The sequence below is a fragment of the Arachis hypogaea genome, chromosome 5 (genome assembly GCF_003086295.3).
Source record: "Arachis hypogaea cultivar Tifrunner chromosome 5, arahy.Tifrunner.gnm2.J5K5, whole genome shotgun sequence".
Taxonomy (NCBI): Eukaryota; Viridiplantae; Streptophyta; class Magnoliopsida; order Fabales; family Fabaceae; genus Arachis; species Arachis hypogaea.
The window spans coordinates 30,727,119-30,744,111 of NC_092040.1; the positions used below are offsets into that span (position 1 = coordinate 30,727,119).

General features: G+C 31.8%; 1 protein-coding gene across 1 annotated transcript; it reads right to left on the bottom strand.

The window, feature by feature from the left end:
- Positions 1-4,824: 4,824 nt before the first annotated feature.
- Positions 4,825-8,582, bottom strand: LOC112801096 (WAT1-related protein At3g28050). Its single transcript, XM_025843638.3, has 6 exons — positions 8,141-8,582; positions 7,940-8,053; positions 6,945-7,194; positions 5,418-5,576; positions 5,156-5,307; positions 4,825-5,047 (listed from the first exon to the last, which is right to left on the bottom strand). The coding sequence occupies exons 1-6, from the start codon at positions 8,449-8,451 to the stop codon at positions 4,900-4,902; spliced, it is 1,134 nt and encodes a 377-aa protein (XP_025699423.1). The 5' UTR covers positions 8,452-8,582; the 3' UTR covers positions 4,825-4,899.
- Between the last annotated feature and the right edge of the window lie 8,411 nt (positions 8,583-16,993).

A 16,993-nucleotide genomic window follows, 5' to 3' on the forward strand; every position in this document is an offset into this window, starting at 1 on the left:
ATGTATGTATGATTTACCGTCGGTTGGGGAATGAGGCAACGGTGTTATTATCATAATTGAGTTACACTTGTTTAGATAGTGGATTGCCACTTCAATACAATCGTGAATTAAACTCTTAGGAAAGGAATTTAATCAATTTATCATAATTACGGTGCCCCAAGTTTTTTCTTACAGAATTGTTAAGGCTAATGATATTTTCGTTGAATTTGATTGGAAATTGGATTGATATTCTAATAATTGTTTATGAAGGAACTTGTTAATACGGGATGAAATAAGGATAAAGAATTTTTTTTGGTGTAAGTAAGGATAAAGATTAAAAATGTGTTTAGAAAGCATAAAATTAGAATTTTCTTGAGAAATAAATTCTTTTTCTTGTTTTTAAAACATAAAAATTACATGAATTCAAACTCTTTTGAGAATTTTAATTCTCATCTTCAAGCCCAAGATAAATCACAAATCCAACCTAATGAAATTTGAATTTAAAGTTAAAATATCTAAACTAATCCTAACATAATTTGATTTTTCAAATATTTCCATTTCTCTTTTCTTTTCTCCCTTCCCTCTGTACGAGGTAACATTACATATATTTTAACCATTCCTTTTCCATTTAATTCTTTTTATTCCAAATTTAAGAAGTGGGTGAGAATTGAATTGCATATCAATTCTTTCTAGAATTCAATTCAATTCCATCTCATTAAAATTTCCAAACACACTCTAATTAAGTACAAATTCTAAAACTAAGCAGCATTTGCAATAGCCACCAAAGGGTTGAAGAGGACCGATCATATGAATGTTAGTACAACCAAGGAATTCATTTGTCCATGACAGCAAATCTCTCTTAAGTCTTTAGACTAAGAAAATCACTAACAAAAACAGAATTTTCTGACCACAACAATCACCTTGAAAAGACATGAGCATGAGCAAACAACTCAGAATATATGCTTAATTCTGTAGTGCCCTTTTCTCATTTTCTTCTCTATTTCGCATTTTGCAAAACATTTTCAAATAGCATTCAGAAAATGCAGCATGAAAAGAGTAGGACCTCCACAACTTAAACCACCACAGATTAGAGCCTCTGAATGGATGAACAATTTTAATTATTGACATAAAGATTCACATCAATTGTATTTCCCATTTAAAATACACAATTTTGTTCTTTGCACATAACCACACCACATAACCATTGCACTGCACATTAATTAGGGAAAGATTAACACAAAGCACGCCCAAGTCAACTAAGAATCTAAGATATATTGTACAAAGTCAAAAATTGTCTCAGAATCAGAATTTACAGAGTGATAGTGAATAATGCAAAGTATATAGTTCATTCACAGTCACAGTTAAAAAGAACAACAATTAAGAATACTGAAATTCAACATCAAAAGGAGCTAGATTTCGTTTGAAGCAGAACCTCTAACACCACAAATCACATAATTCTTAATCTTTTTTCGAGCTTACGGTGTCAGAAGGCAACGCGAAACTGTGGCGCATTGGATTCAACGGCGGAGAGGAACTCTATCCCTACAGTATCATCAGCCAAGGCGAAATCCCTGAGTCAACAATCAGCTCAATCCCATCTTGCCCAAGAGCTTCCTCCGCAGCATAACCATACAGATTTGTGGCACTTCGGTTCCTACAAAATCATTGCAAATCAAATCCAAGAGAGTGAAGGGGCGGAAAAAACTCTAAATGTAGGTCCCTCACTTCCCACAATTCATGCAATCAACAAGACAAGGACAGAACATATCAAAACCAACATGCACATCCATTTTTAGCTAATACAGTTGTGCTGCGAAGATGGGCGGACGAGAGAGACGACAGAGGGAGAGGAAGAGAAAAGGCATCCATAAATTGAAAAGGCATAATGACTAACTAACCTCTAAGCATTGAGGCAGCGTCTTAAACGGCGGCGGCGAAAGCAGGTTGCGCAGCGACGAAAGCAGGTTGCGGCGTTATCTGAGGCATGTTGCGGCGGTGAGGATTGGCGAATGAGAGATACAATAGAGGAAGAGGATGAGAGAATGGCGATGATTGAAATTGGATGAAAAACCTTAACAGACATACTTCTCTTATCTGAATCTGAAATTAAAAGGAAAAAAGAAAAAAAGTGTAAAAAACAAAAGTTAGAGAGACCAATATCTAATTATTTTTTTTTTAAAATGGAGTATATTTTATAATTATTTTAATAATAATTATATATATATTCTTATTGTAAAATTGTGTTTGCTTCTAGATTAAAATAAAAATTTTTTTATTAAATTTTGTACCAAAAAAATTATTTTATGATAATAATGATGATGACAAAGATATTGATATGACATAGTAATAACGTTTTTATGATTTAAAATCTAAAGTTTAATCATTAAAAATGTGTTAAAAATATAATCATTCATGGACATCTTCTATCGGCTTAAACTTTTGGGAAAAATCTATTATATATTAGTATATTACTAATTTTACAATCAAAATGTGTCACATGTCACTTTTTCATTGTAATTGAAATCAAATATTTCCCGTTAAAATTAAAGAGTTCTACATTTCTCCGTACTAATTTTACAACCAAAATGTGCCATATGTCACTCCCTCGTTATATTACAATTAAAATCAAATCTTTCTCTTCAAAATTAAAGAGTTCTTTCTTCCCCCTACTAATTTTACAACAAAAATGTGTAGGGGTGTCTATGGATCGGATCCGATCCGCATATCCGCGGTGTTTATCCGAATCCGATCCGAAAATTGCGGATATGGATCCGATCCGCAAGACTTTCGGATCGGATCCGCACACTAATCGGATCGGATTGCGGATTTTGTGTTGGTATCCGCATATCCGTCTATCCGCAAAATTAAAGAAATAAATAAATAAATATTCTTTTTATGTTTTATTTCAATTAATAATTATCATATATGTTATATTATTTTAATTTATTATTTAAGAAAAGTATGTTTAATATTATTTTAAGAGTAAACATATTTAAAAGAATAGAAAAAATGAATTTTATTGATATTTTTTTAATAAAAATAAGCCTTTAAAAATATTTTTGTGTTTTGCGGATATATCCGATATCCGATCCGATCCGATCCACAAATGTGCGGATTGGATCGGATCGGATCCAACCTTAAAAGCTGCAGATATTGGATCCGATTCGATTCGATGATTTTAATGCGGATCGGATCGAATTTTTGGCCATATCCGATCCGATCCGATCCGCGGACACCCCTAAAAATGTGCTACATGTCATTTTCTCATTGTAATTAAAATCAAATTTTTTCCTCCAAAATTAAAGAGTTTTCCCCTCCTCCCTCTCCCTTTATCTATTCCTCTCATTTCTTCAACCACTTTATCTCTTTTATATATTATTATCAATATCAATGACTAATTATAAATTTGACAGTCAAAATGTGCAACATAAAATTTTTTAATTGTATTAAAATTAAAATTGAAATATTGAAATTGAAATTAAAATATAGCTATTTTGTATATTATATTATATTATATTATATTATATTATATTATATATTATTATCTAATTTAATAACAAAATGTGTCACATGACACTCTTATTAAACTTGAGAAATAATATTTCCTTCCAAAATTAATAAACTCCATTCCTAAATTATCTCATCTATCTCTCTCTTCTTTCTATTTCTCTCTACCATTCTCACTTTATATATAATTTATTATATATTTATATATTATTATCTAATTTAATAATCAAATGCGTCACATAACATTCTCTTATTAAAATTGAGAGAAAATATTTTTCCCTAAAATTAATAAACTCTCTTCCTAAATTTCTCATCTATCTCTCTCTTTTTTTTCTATTTCTCTCTACTCTTCCCACTCTATATATAATTTATATTTTATATTAATAATTTGACAAATCAAAATATGTCACCCGATATATTTTATTATAATTAAAATAAAATTTTTTCTTTTAAAATTAACAAACTCCCTCTCTCAGTCTTCATCTTTATCTTTCTCTCTCTTTTCTCTCATTCTCTATTTTTTCTATCTTTTTGTTCTATAAAAAATAAAATTAAAAAATAATATAATTCAAATAAAAAATATTATTGTTATATAAATATTTTTTTAGTTTTTTCTCATTTAGTTTTAAATTTTATTACTTATTTTTCTAAAAAATATTTTCATTTCTCTTCTTTCAAATATTTATTAAATATAATTTAGAGAGAATATTAATATTATGATTAAAAGTTAAATCAAGATTCAATTATTTAAAAAAATTAATTTTAAGTTAATTTTATAAATATCAATATAATTTTTTTATGCTAATAGCTAATTATATTTTTATATACATAGAGAAAAAATATTATTTTTAAATAACAAGCATAAAAATTAATTATTTGTATTTGTATAACAAACTTAACACCTAAGTCAAAGTATACAAATTAAATCGTTTCAAATTTTAGATAACGAATATTAAAATTAATTGTTAGTAATAAATCAAATTCTTTCAAATAAAAATAATAACTAAAAATCTTATAATTTAATTTTTTATCTACAGAAATCCTAATTTTCTTAGCCGACGGAAACTTTTGTCCCCTACGATCTTTTTGTAAAAGTAGTTTGATTCTATAAAATCTTTTGTCCTATAATTTATAATATCAGAATAAAATTGATATAATTTTAAAAGATTTATATTCCCGTAACGTAATTTCGGATAAAAGTCTAGTATCACTGTAATATCGTTTCTATATCTGTATATCATACATTCTTTTACGAGTAAATGAGATATAAAACTCATCTAATATAAATTTCACGATGCAATTAATAATAAAGAAATATATGCTTATTCACAAATGATCTTATAGAAAACAGTATTCCTAATATATATAGAAAAAAACGTGTGAGAATTATTACAAATATAAATTGAAGAATATTTATGTACAATCCGTGTTCTTTTTGGGCAACAGAGGTGCTGTTGAAGATGGAACAAATTCATTGTTTTTTACTACCATATTTTCCTCTTGAGCCATTGCCCACATCACAGAATAGAATCCTATAGCTATTGCAACAGCACCAATCACGCTGCACAAAATATATAGAAGTAATTAATTAATTAAGTAATAAATTCACTGTTCAAGATGATTTATATATATATAGTCGTAACTAAAAATTAAGAGAGAGAGTATATACCTTCCAAGATAAAGAGTGTCACCAAGAAATGTTATACCCATAGCAATAGCAACGACCATTGCTAAAGGATTGAACATGGCTACATACACTGGCCCTTTCTTACGGCATGCCCATGTTGTCACCACGCTTCGTATTGATACCACAAAAATTGCCTATAAACCAACCATTATATAATCTAATATATATACATAGTTTCTTAAAAGTATTTACAAATATCCCCCTAAACTTTTTTTCAATGATATAGCTTTCAATTTGTACTTACCGAATAAAATATGGATACCAATTCCATATCAGGCTTAAGTATCCAAGCTTTTTTATTATGCTCTGCAAACAAGGCTACTATGGCGGAGAGGACTACAACAAAACCGCAAGCTGTCGTTGTTACTACAAATTCTTCAGGATAATCCTTGATAATCCATGTCTGCAAAATTAAAGCCAAATAAAATAATACTTATTCTAAAGTACTGCAAACACAGCCATTCACAAGGGCAGTTTTCTATTTATCCTATAATATAATGCGAACTTTATTGTTCTTTAGTTTTCAAATATTCAAAGCGTGGTTTAGTAAGATTCTCGAATTTTAATTTTTTATATATAGTTTTTAACTTTTCGTTTAAATTTCTGTCATATATTCTTAATTAGTCCAGCCAATTAGCTAGCTATCTTTGTATACTTTAAGAAAAAGGGAGAAATCTCCCGACACATAATACAGAATCTAGTGCATGTGCATTGGTTCATCCTAAAACTTATAAAACGCCTAAATAATTATCTAATGGTTGGATTGGCATAAAGTTTGATAAAGTGACTAAAATTCACAGATTGCAAAATTTAGACACTGCATATGTACATTCTTGAAGATTGAGCATCCATGTAACTTTGGTTTATCTTATTAATTTGTTTTTATCTATCTGCCATCCTAAAAAATTGAATGCATTCTTAATTAGATCAATAAATCTAAACACAAGTACATAATATATCATTTGTACTTAGATACATTGATCTAGTGATGATGTACTAGTTCAACATTTAGAAAAAACAAATTTACATGTTGTGAATAAATCACAATTAAACCCGTATAATTTAGATTTAACTAAAGAATTTAGCTAATATGTGTCATAAAGGCAAAGATTATTATTAGTAAAAGTTTCTAAATATTTTACTCTAATAGATGTATAATAAATATATTTAAAACATAAATTTTGTATATTTTCTATACAGTAATGCCTATATAGCCAATAAATATTATTGTTTAGAATCAGCACCTGACTATCAATAATTTATATTTATATTTACAAAAATTTGCACACAAGAAATATATAGTTTGTAGGGATTGCAATATAATAATGTTGCATTTTTTTGGTAACCTGAGGATTAAAAACGGGTACGGTTAGAGTGGAGATATTCTCAACCTGCGGGTAGAGTTATTGTTGGATCCAAACCCTATCTTACTCTATCCATTGTCACTCCTAATAGTTTGTACCTATATTTATCTGAGTTTGTACACGTAAGTTAATATAATTTGTTGCTACATAGTTTGCACACATGAAGTAGTAAAATTATTTGTTGAAAATAATTTAGTTTTTATACTAGCTAAATGCTGGTCAAAATTGCTAAAAACTACTGACTTTAAGAATTTCTGTTTTCCACGAAAACTTCTTCAATTAGTAATAGTAACATGAGCTAGTGTTATATAATTGCAAATTGCACCAGACGAGTCATCATCATTGACTTTCACGTCCACCATTTAAATAGGATAATATAATTAGATGATAGCAACTTGCTTAGTTACCTGAACAACAAACAAGATTGAAAGGCAAAAGCTAGCAGTTGCAAGAAGAAAACCACCAAGAATCCAGTTTGAGTTTGCTTCTGCTGAGAGATAATTAGTTCCAATTTTATTTGGCAAGGAACCACTAGTACCACTTAATGTTATTGGCATCCCTTTATATAAGGTAACGATTAATGCCCCTGCAATGGAAACCACTGTCCCAATAATTTTTGCATAGCTGCTATGTCGTTTCATATTCAGATTTTCCATCCTGCTTGCAAGCCCACATCGTTATGTTAATTATTAAGTCCAAATTTCTTTTCTTTAATTTCTTCTCATGTAATGATTAAATTAAATATGTATATATTAAGGAAAAAATAAACAGGGAATTCAATCATAAAATAATGAAATTAGTTGACCAAGAGAGTCATCTACAATCTCAAATCAATTTTACAAGTTATCGATCGATGGTGGTTGTAGTTGCTTAGAAGTAAAGGCATGAGTGTGTTTAGAGGTCTCATCACTCATCAAGTACTTAAAAAAATATGACATGATGATCGAGTGCAGTCTACAATAATCTAAAATTAAGTAAATCTTTAAGTTTTTACAATTATAATAAGAATTGGGAGAAGTTTAATGCATAGTTTTTTTTTTAATATCCATAAAATGGATTTTGTTCTTTATAATATTTGAATACTATTTTAACTAATTTCACATTTTATTATTCTTATATACATTTAATAAATAAAAGAGTAGGTTAATAAGCCCGTTACACTAATAATTATTAAGCATTATTTGTGTGCTCAATACATAAATTAAACCGTCTAGTTCAAACGAGTTTTTTTCTCTGCCACCGAACTGAACTGAACTAAGCTATGCAAATAAAACTACTTCAATTGTTTCAATACTATATTTTCGTTTAACTCAAGCAATTAGCAAAGATAAGTTACAAGATTTAAATGACAGCAACAAAAAAAAAAAACACAAAAATTGTGATTAGTGGCGAGAATTGAAACCTGGAGAAAATGGCAATAATGAAAGTGAAAGCAGGGATAAGATCCACCATGGCAGAGGCCAGAGTAGGAGAACTGTATCCAATACCGGTGTACATCAGGGTCTGCACTGTAGTACTGCATCGAAAACGTTAAAGACGAAATTAGTACTTAGTCGAAACACGAAAGAGCAATTTAATATACTCCGTAAGTCCAAATATATACCTGAGACAACTAAGGAGTAAAATTCTAGAGAGGACAGAGGTGGGGATAGGAGGAGGAGGAGGGGCATTTCTGTAAAAGAAGAAAGTGGACGGGAGAAGGAAGAAGAGTGCGAGAAGGTTGGAGTAAAGAATGAAGACATAGTTGCTCATTCCATTGGTATTGGCGGATTTCACCAGAGTGTTCAATCCCACCTCCAAGAACTGAACTGAGATCATTGCGGCGGTTATGCTAACTCCCACTCGCGTCGCCATTAATTCGTTCGAGAAAGTGATGAACTGTGAACTGTGATAATGAACGTCGAGGACATTCATTTATGTGTTTGTGGTCCACCTTACTTTCTTTTCTGGTTCACGGTTTCTGCGTGCACGCACTATGAACCAGATGAATATAATTAAAAGGTATTAATCTAATAAAATTTAAAAAGTTTTTATGTTAGTTCTTCTCTTTAGTTTTTTCGGTCCTTGTAAAATACATATTTTTTTAGTTTTAATACCAAAAATATTATTTGTTTTTTAAATTTTAGTTTTTAGTCCGTCTTTAAATTTAATAATATATTATTTAAATTTTTACTCACTTTTATGGTTTCTGAAGGTTGTAGTAGGTTTAAAGAAGTGGGGTTGAATCTATGCCTTCCTTTTAAGTTGCTGTTATGACCTTTTAAAATAAACTTTCAATTTTGATTCTGTTTGTATTCAGCAGCGGAAATTTATGAGACAATTTATTTTTGTCTCATTAATATTAGAAAACAGAACACAACAGAGAAGAGAAAAGCTAACACCAGCATGTATCCTGGTTCGGTTGCCTTGTGCTATGCAACCTACGTCCAGTCTCCTCCACAACAATGGAGGAATTTCCACTATAGTTAAAAGTACATATACCAATTTTACAGGATTGACCCAATCCTTTCACACTCAAGTTCTAACCTAACTTGACATTGGCTATGCTAATACCTAACTATTCACTCTTAGTGCTAACCCGACTAAGAAATGGATACCTTACAGATACAAGATAAAAGACATAGACATACCTAAAGAAATCAGAAAATAACTCTAGGCTTTTCTCTCAAGTGTATCACTCAATCTTTTTCCACTCATGACTTTTACTTGAGCTTTCTCACAATGCCTTTTCTCACAAGAAATTATAGAAAGATAAACATAAAAAAGTACATCACAATCTGTAAAACATGAAGGAGATTGACTTCATTAGCAGCTTCTTTGCTATGTGCAAAACCAGATTTGCAAACCTCAGATACAGTTCTTCAGTATTGGCCGAATGCTTCTTTGAAAGAAAGCATTATCCAAGTAGAGGAACTTCTTTGCAGAACACAACTTTCAAACTTTAGTTTTCTCTCCTTGGTTATGAATGAGCAAAAAGCTTCTTTTTAACTCCTTGCATGTTCCTTGGTTGCTCACTCTAGGTCAACTTCTTGAGTCTTGAGCTTCACCAACCCACAAACTCATTTTTTCTCATTAAACATCAGAGTAGAAACTTTGCTTTTGACATCTCCATTTTGACCGAAAGCCATAAAATAGCAACCACAAAAGTCTTCCAATGGTAAAACGAATCAGAACCCTTGAAAACCAACTTGGTCCCCAAGACATGCTTGAGATCATGGATTTACAACAGAGAGAAACATAAACCCTCTTTTCCATATAGCTTAAAACGGAGTGGCTGAGAGTTGAAGATGAAGAGAAGAAAGTGTGTTGCATGTAAAAGAAAATGGGTTACCTTTAACCTAAGCTTGATTTAGTTTGTATTTGCTGATTAGACTTCTGCGTTTCAAGCTTGAACTTTCTCTTTCTTGCTTCTTTGATGATCATCTTAGGGAAGAAGCTTTCTCTTTCTCTTTCTCACTTTTTTGAGTTTTGTGATTCGACTAAGGCTTAGTTTGGTAAAGCTTTTACTTTTCAAAAGTATCTTATAAAAGCTAACTTTTAAAAGATGGCTTTTTAAAAGTTGTGGCATTTATGTTTGGTAAATCAAATTTAAAATTGCTTTTAATAAACACAAGTAACAACAACTGTATTTGGTAAAATAGCTTTTAAAATTTAAAAATACTATAATAGACATAAATGCAAGTATTAAATTTGAAAATTAGTTAACATATGAGGTTATATTAGACTTTTAAATTTTGAAAAGCACAAGCCAACTTTGAAAAGCTCTATCTTAGGTGCTTTCAAAAGTATCCCGGTCTTTTAAAGGCTGCAAGCACAAGCACATGATCTTTTTTATTTACCAAACACAAAATGAAGTGCTTATGCTTTTAAAAAGCTCAAGCACATCTTCGAAAAGCTTTACCAAACCAAGCCTAAGACAGATGAGAGAAGAACGTTGCTTTGGTAGTAAGACCAAATTGGAGGGATTTGAAATTGAGTTGGGTTTGGATCGGATATCCATTAAGCAACCCGTTTGGCCCATCTGACTTCTTTCTTTACTTTTCCTTGGGCTTCTATTTTTTTTTACTTTCAGCCCACCATCCTTGCTATTTGCTTTTCATTCTATTTGAGCTATAAAATTAAATTTTGGTCTGCAACAATAAATAATTAGTAATATGCAATTATAATTAATCAACACTAATTATTTATTTTGCCCAAAAATAATGTTTGTCATCACTAATTAATTTAGTTAATTTCTTAACTCAACAATCTCCCCCTTGATGATAAACATATTTAAACAATAACCAAAAAGGATTGAAATTTCAGTTAAGTTAGAAAACTTCCCTTTGATTGATGTTTTTTGCTTTAGTGTTGCTCCCCTTTCCTTTTCAAGATTAGCTCCCGCTGGATTTATGCTCTTTCCTTTTATTTCCTGTTTACATTAAACGTACAAAAAGAAATTTACAACATGTAACTTGACTGAGGGATACTACATAATCAGCAACACATATAACAGCAAGTTTCAATTGTTATGTCAATATAGTCCATTCAGCAGCAGTCAAAATCAATCAATTCAAATGCAATTCAGAATGCAAGCAACCTATTACTCCCCCTTTTGTCATCAAGGGTGTATAAGAGGTAAGACCAACAAAAGCATCAACTGTAAATCCTGCAAGAAAGAGTCAGTGCACAGTCCATCAAATGAAGTAAAATAAACTTAAGTGGCTGGATCTTCATCCTTTTGAAGGTTATCAATGAATGTCATAAAAACTGCCACTCTATCCCTTGATTTCCTTAGGAAATTTTCATGTTTGCTTGCTAATTTCCTTTGCTCTTTGCTCATAGCAATCATGTGATTGGATTGGGAAACGAACTCCTGAACAACATCTTTGACTACATTCAGCAAAGTAGATTTTTGACCAGTAGAGATGGAAGTACCCTCGGTGGAAGGAGGAGGAGATTCATCGGGAATGAACTCTTCATCATCATCATCTAGAACCACTCTTTTAGATTGAGTAGGTCCTTTTTGCTGTTTCACTGCACCACCTCCCTTTAGATATGAATGTCTATTTTGATAATCTTCATTGGTCAAGTCAACACCAAAATACTCAAATATGCAAGTTAGAAACATGGCATAAGGAAGTGCTTTGTCTTTTTCACTCCTAACAGAGTCAAACATGTATCTAACCATCAAATATGCAAATGAAATTTCAGTTTTGGTGAGAAGTGCATATAAAACAAGAGTATCAGTGTAGAAAACCCTTTGATATGAACCACTTTGAGGAAGTATAATGTGGTTGACCATTTGATGCAACTGAGCACGCTCATATCCCAGGGCTTTATGAGTGGGTGTGATGCCATCAATTAAAGAAACATGTTCACAGATGTGAGCCAATGCATCATTGTAGGAAATACCAACACCATCATCCCACTTAACTGACGTGTAAGCACAAGGCCCAACATCAGTATACTTCATTGTTTAAAACTATGTCTCAGCCATTTACATATGAGTGAGCAGTGCCTTCATGATATATCATGTTGGCATAAAATTATTTGACCAATAAGGGATAAACAGGCTTTTGAGGGAAGAGAGGCAGTAAAGTGAGTGGGAAGAAATCGAAGGAGGAGAAGTTATGGAGGGAAGAGAGGGAGTATTGGTAACCATACCCAAAGGAAGTTTTTCACAAACCATGCAACTGCATCATCTTTTTGAAAAGACTTGAAAAGACATGACCTCATAAAAGAAAGATTTTATTTGATTTTAAACTAAAACTAAAAATTAATTTTAAATTTTGAAAACCCCTTTTGAAAAATTAAATCAAATCTGAAAATCTTTTGGACCAGAAAATATTAAATGAAACCCTTTCAAAAAAAATTAAACACTCAACCCAACAAAAATTAACCAAACAAAAAAAATGTAACATTCATATTTGGACTCAAAGATGGTTGAATTTAAGGAAACATATAGGACCACCCATGATCTGAATTTTTGAGGTTGGCCCAGATCAACTTTCACTTGAAGCAAGCCTAGACCACGCTGATTGAAGGTAATGTTCATCACCTGCCTAGCATTGTCTCATGCCTATTTATGAGACAAAATGCTCCAGCAAACACATTAGCAATTTTCAAAAATTGAATCATAACTGAAAATTCCAAGACTAGTCCTAAGCATGCAGAATCTGTCCTCAGGCAATGGTTTAGTGAAAATATCTGCCAATTGCTCTTCTGATTTAACAAATTGAATGCTAATATCCCCTTTTTGAACATGTTCTCTTATTGAGTGAAATTTCACTTCAATATGTTTAGTTCTTGAGTGCAAAACTAGATTTTTAGAAATATTAATTGCACTCATATTATCACACAGTAGGGGAATATTTTCAGCATTTAACTTATAATCAGTGAGCTGTGTTTTTAACCACATAAGTTGAGAACAACAAGAAGAAGTAGCTATATACTCAGCCTCTGCAGTGGATAAAGCCACTGTTGGTTTCTTCTTACTTGACCAAACATTTAAGGACTTTCCAAGGAAGCAACAAAAGCCAGAAGTGCTCTTTCTATCAACTCTATCACCTGCAAAATCTGCATCATAATAACCAACTGCAGAAAAATCATCAATCTTAGGATACCAAAGACCAAAGTTGGATGTGCCATGAACATATCTAATGATCCTTTTAACTACAGAAAAATGTGACTCTTTTGGTTTGGATTGGAACCTTGAACACAATCCAACACTTTGCACAATATCGGGTCTAGAGGAAGTTAAGTACATAAGAGAACCAATCATTCCTCTATACCTAGTCTCATCTACATCTTTCTCAGTTTCTCCCTTATCTAATTTTGAATTAGGGTGCATGGGAGTTCCCATGGGTTTCGCATTTTCTATACCAAATTTTTTAACTAATTCCTTGGCATTCCTTGATGAATGAAAATACCATTTTCAGTTTGTTTAATTTGCAACCTAAGGAAAAAATTAAGTTCACCCATCATACTCATATCAAATTCACTTGTCATGAGTTTTCTAAATTCAGAACAAAGGGATTCATTGGCTGATCCAAAAATAATGTCATCAATATATATTTGGACTAAAATGAAAGAATCATTAGAATTCTTGATAAATAGAGTTGTGTGTGTGGTGTCTCTTTAAAAATTATTTTTCAAAAAAAAAAAGAGCTAAGTCTCTCATACCAAACTCTAAGAGCTTGTCTTAAACCATAGAGAGCTTTTGATAATTTGAAAACATGGTTAGAATGCTCTTTATTTTCAAAACCAGGTGCCTGCTCCACATACACTTCTCTATCTATCACACCATTCAAGAATGCACACTTCACATCTATTTGATATAATTTAAAACCACAAAATGCAGCATAAGCTAAGAGAAGTCTTATAGCTTCCATTCGGGCAACAGGGGCAAAGGATTCATCAAAGTCTATTCCTTCTTCTTGGTCATATCCTTGTGCCACTAGCCTTGCCTTGTTTCTTGCAATGCTTCCATCTTTTCCCAACTTGTTCCGAAATATCCACTTGGTGCCGGTCACTTTCTTTCCACTTGGCCTTGGAACCAAAGTCCACACTTGGTTCTTCTCAAACTCAAGAAGCTCATCCTCCATTGCTTTAACCCAAGAGGGGTCACTAAGGGCTTCTTTGACATTCTAAGGCTCCATTTGAGAGAGAAGGACAATGTTTGTCTCTTCATTGGCCTTTCTAGTTGAAGACTGAGTTCTAACTCTATGAGAAACATCTCCAATAATAAATTTCTCAGGATAATTCTTCAAGAATCTCCATTCACGAGGTCTGGTGGATTTGGAGGCAGATTCAGGTACCACTAGATTCTGAGGGCTGCTGGCTTCAGGATTTCCTTCAGATTCATGAGACAAAATGGAATTGTCTCTCGAATTTTCAGCAGTTTCAGTTTCTGGTTCAGCTTGTCCAAAATTTTCATTTTCATGATTTTGAGCAGTTTCATTATCCTTTTGAGCTTGATTCTCTGCATCACAATCTTCCAAAATACTTTGCACCAAGTTAGTACCATAAAATGTAACATGTATGGACTCCTCAATAATCCTAGCATCTTGATGATAAACTCTATATGCTTTACTAGTTGTGAAATATCCTACAAACAAATACTCATACGCCTTTGGATCAAATTTATCCAAATTATCCTTGTTATTTAAAACAAAATATTTGCATCCAAAGATGTGCAAGTAGTCTAAGTTTGGTGGGTAACCTTTCCAAAGTTCATAAGGGATTTTCTTCAAAAATTTCCTTATGATTGTTCTATTCAAAATGTGGCAAGCTATGTTAACTGCTTCATCCCAAAGGAATTTTGGAACATTACACTCACAAAGCATAGCTCTTGTCATCTCTTGTATGCTTCTATTTCTTCTTTCTACAACACCATTTTGTTGTGGTGTCCTTGGACAAGAGAAGTTGTGAGATATTCCAAATTTTTCACAAAAGGATTCAAATAAATTATTTTCAAATTCAGTTCCATGATCACTTCTTATAGAAGAGATTTTTAAATCCTTTTTATTTTGAATTTTCTTGCAAAAAGGTTCAAAGGCCGAAAAGGCTTCATTTTTGTGTGCAAGAAATAAAACCCAATCAAACCTAGTATAGTCATCCACAATCACTAAACCATAATGTTTACCACCTAGGCTTTGAGTTCTTGTTGGACCAAATAAATCAATGTGTAGCAACTCAAGTGGTCTTTTAGTAGAGATGTCTTCCTTAGGTTTAAAAGAACTTGTTGTTTGTTTTTCCATTTGGCAAGCATCACATGTGATGTCTTTGTCAAACTTTATCAAAGGAAGACCTCTTACTAATTCTTTCTTTACAAGTTTGTTTATTTGAAACATACTTGCATGGCCCAATCTCTTGTGCTATAACCACTTTTCAGATTCTTTAGAATAAAAACAAGCTACATTTTGATCCTTTAGTTCATCAAGAGTAAGTCCATACACATTATTAAAACGTTTGGCAATAAAAAGTACTTCATTTATTTTCTCATCAACAACACAGCATTCAAGTCTTTTGAAAGTCACTAAATATCCTAAATCACACAGCTGACTTATACTCAAAAGATTGTGCTTCAAACCACATACCAAAAATACATCATCAATGAAAGTGGATTGTTCATTACCTACTTTTCCAACAGCAATAATTTTACCTTTACCATCATCTCCAAAAGTCACAAAGCCTCCATCATACTTGTTTAGTTTGATGAAATAAGTTGACTTTCCACTCATGTGCCTTGAGCATCCACTGTCCATGTACCACATGTCCTTTTTGTTCTTGGATGCTAGGCAAATCTGCATGGAGAGTTTCAAGTAGCCTTAGGTATCCAAATTAATTTGAATCCTTTGAAGTTAATCCATCTTGGTTGCCCAAGTATATTGAAATCACAAATAACATTATAAATTTGGTTTCCCACAACTCTCTTTTCAATGAAACATTGTTCATATGAGTGACCAAATTTTTTGCAATTAGAACAATGATTTTCTGATGGATGTTGCTGAAAATTTGATGAGCTACCATACTGGAAATGATTAACTAATTGAAATTTTCTAGTTTTTGGAAGAGGTGCATTTCTTTTGACAAACTGATTTTTGTTATAATTATTCCTCTTTGCAAAAGTATTTTCACCAGAATTTTTTAAAACCTTTGGATTTTTCAAAAATGAGGTTTTGTTGTAAAAAGGTGGTTTCTTGAAAGCTACCTCATTTTTCGAGTTGAATTCCAAACCTGGCCTGTTTGAGGTAGGTTCGGTTCTTGGTGAAGGTTTAGTTTCACTTGTGTATACTTCATCAAATTTTTCTTCAAATGTTGGAACATATCCAATACCAGATTTGATTGGTGTGGATTTAATATTTGATGAAGAAGGCCACAAATTTTATAGAGGAATCATTAAAAATTGCATCTTCCTTGGCTATATAACCTAAACCAGATTTTTCAAATAATGGTCTTTGACTTGCAAGTAATTTGTCCAAGTTACTAGAACTTTGAGCAAATTTTGCTAAGTCACCATTCAGCCTTTTAATCATATCATTTAATCTTTCATTTTCAACAATTAACTCATGAGAAGGATCCATAATGTGCTTTCCTTTCAATTTTTCAAGTTCAGATTTTAAAAATCTGTTTTCTTCAATAATGTCCAAAGCACATTCAGTTTCCTTCACTTTTTCTTTTAAAAAATTATTTTCATCTCTCAACACATCTCTTTCAGATCTGCATTCATTGTACTTGTCAAGCAGTTTTGAGGTATTTAAAGTGATATCATCAATAATAGCATGTAGATCATCAATGGTCAAATCATAATAATTTACCTCATCAAGATTGTTGTTTCCAGCTATGAAGCAGTCTTTATCTTCACCTTCAGATTCTTCTTCTTCATTTGAGTCATTCTCAAGATCCTCCCAAGCTGCCATGAGCACTCTTCTCCTTTCTTTCTTGCCTTTGTCCTCCTTTTTTAGCTTAGGAC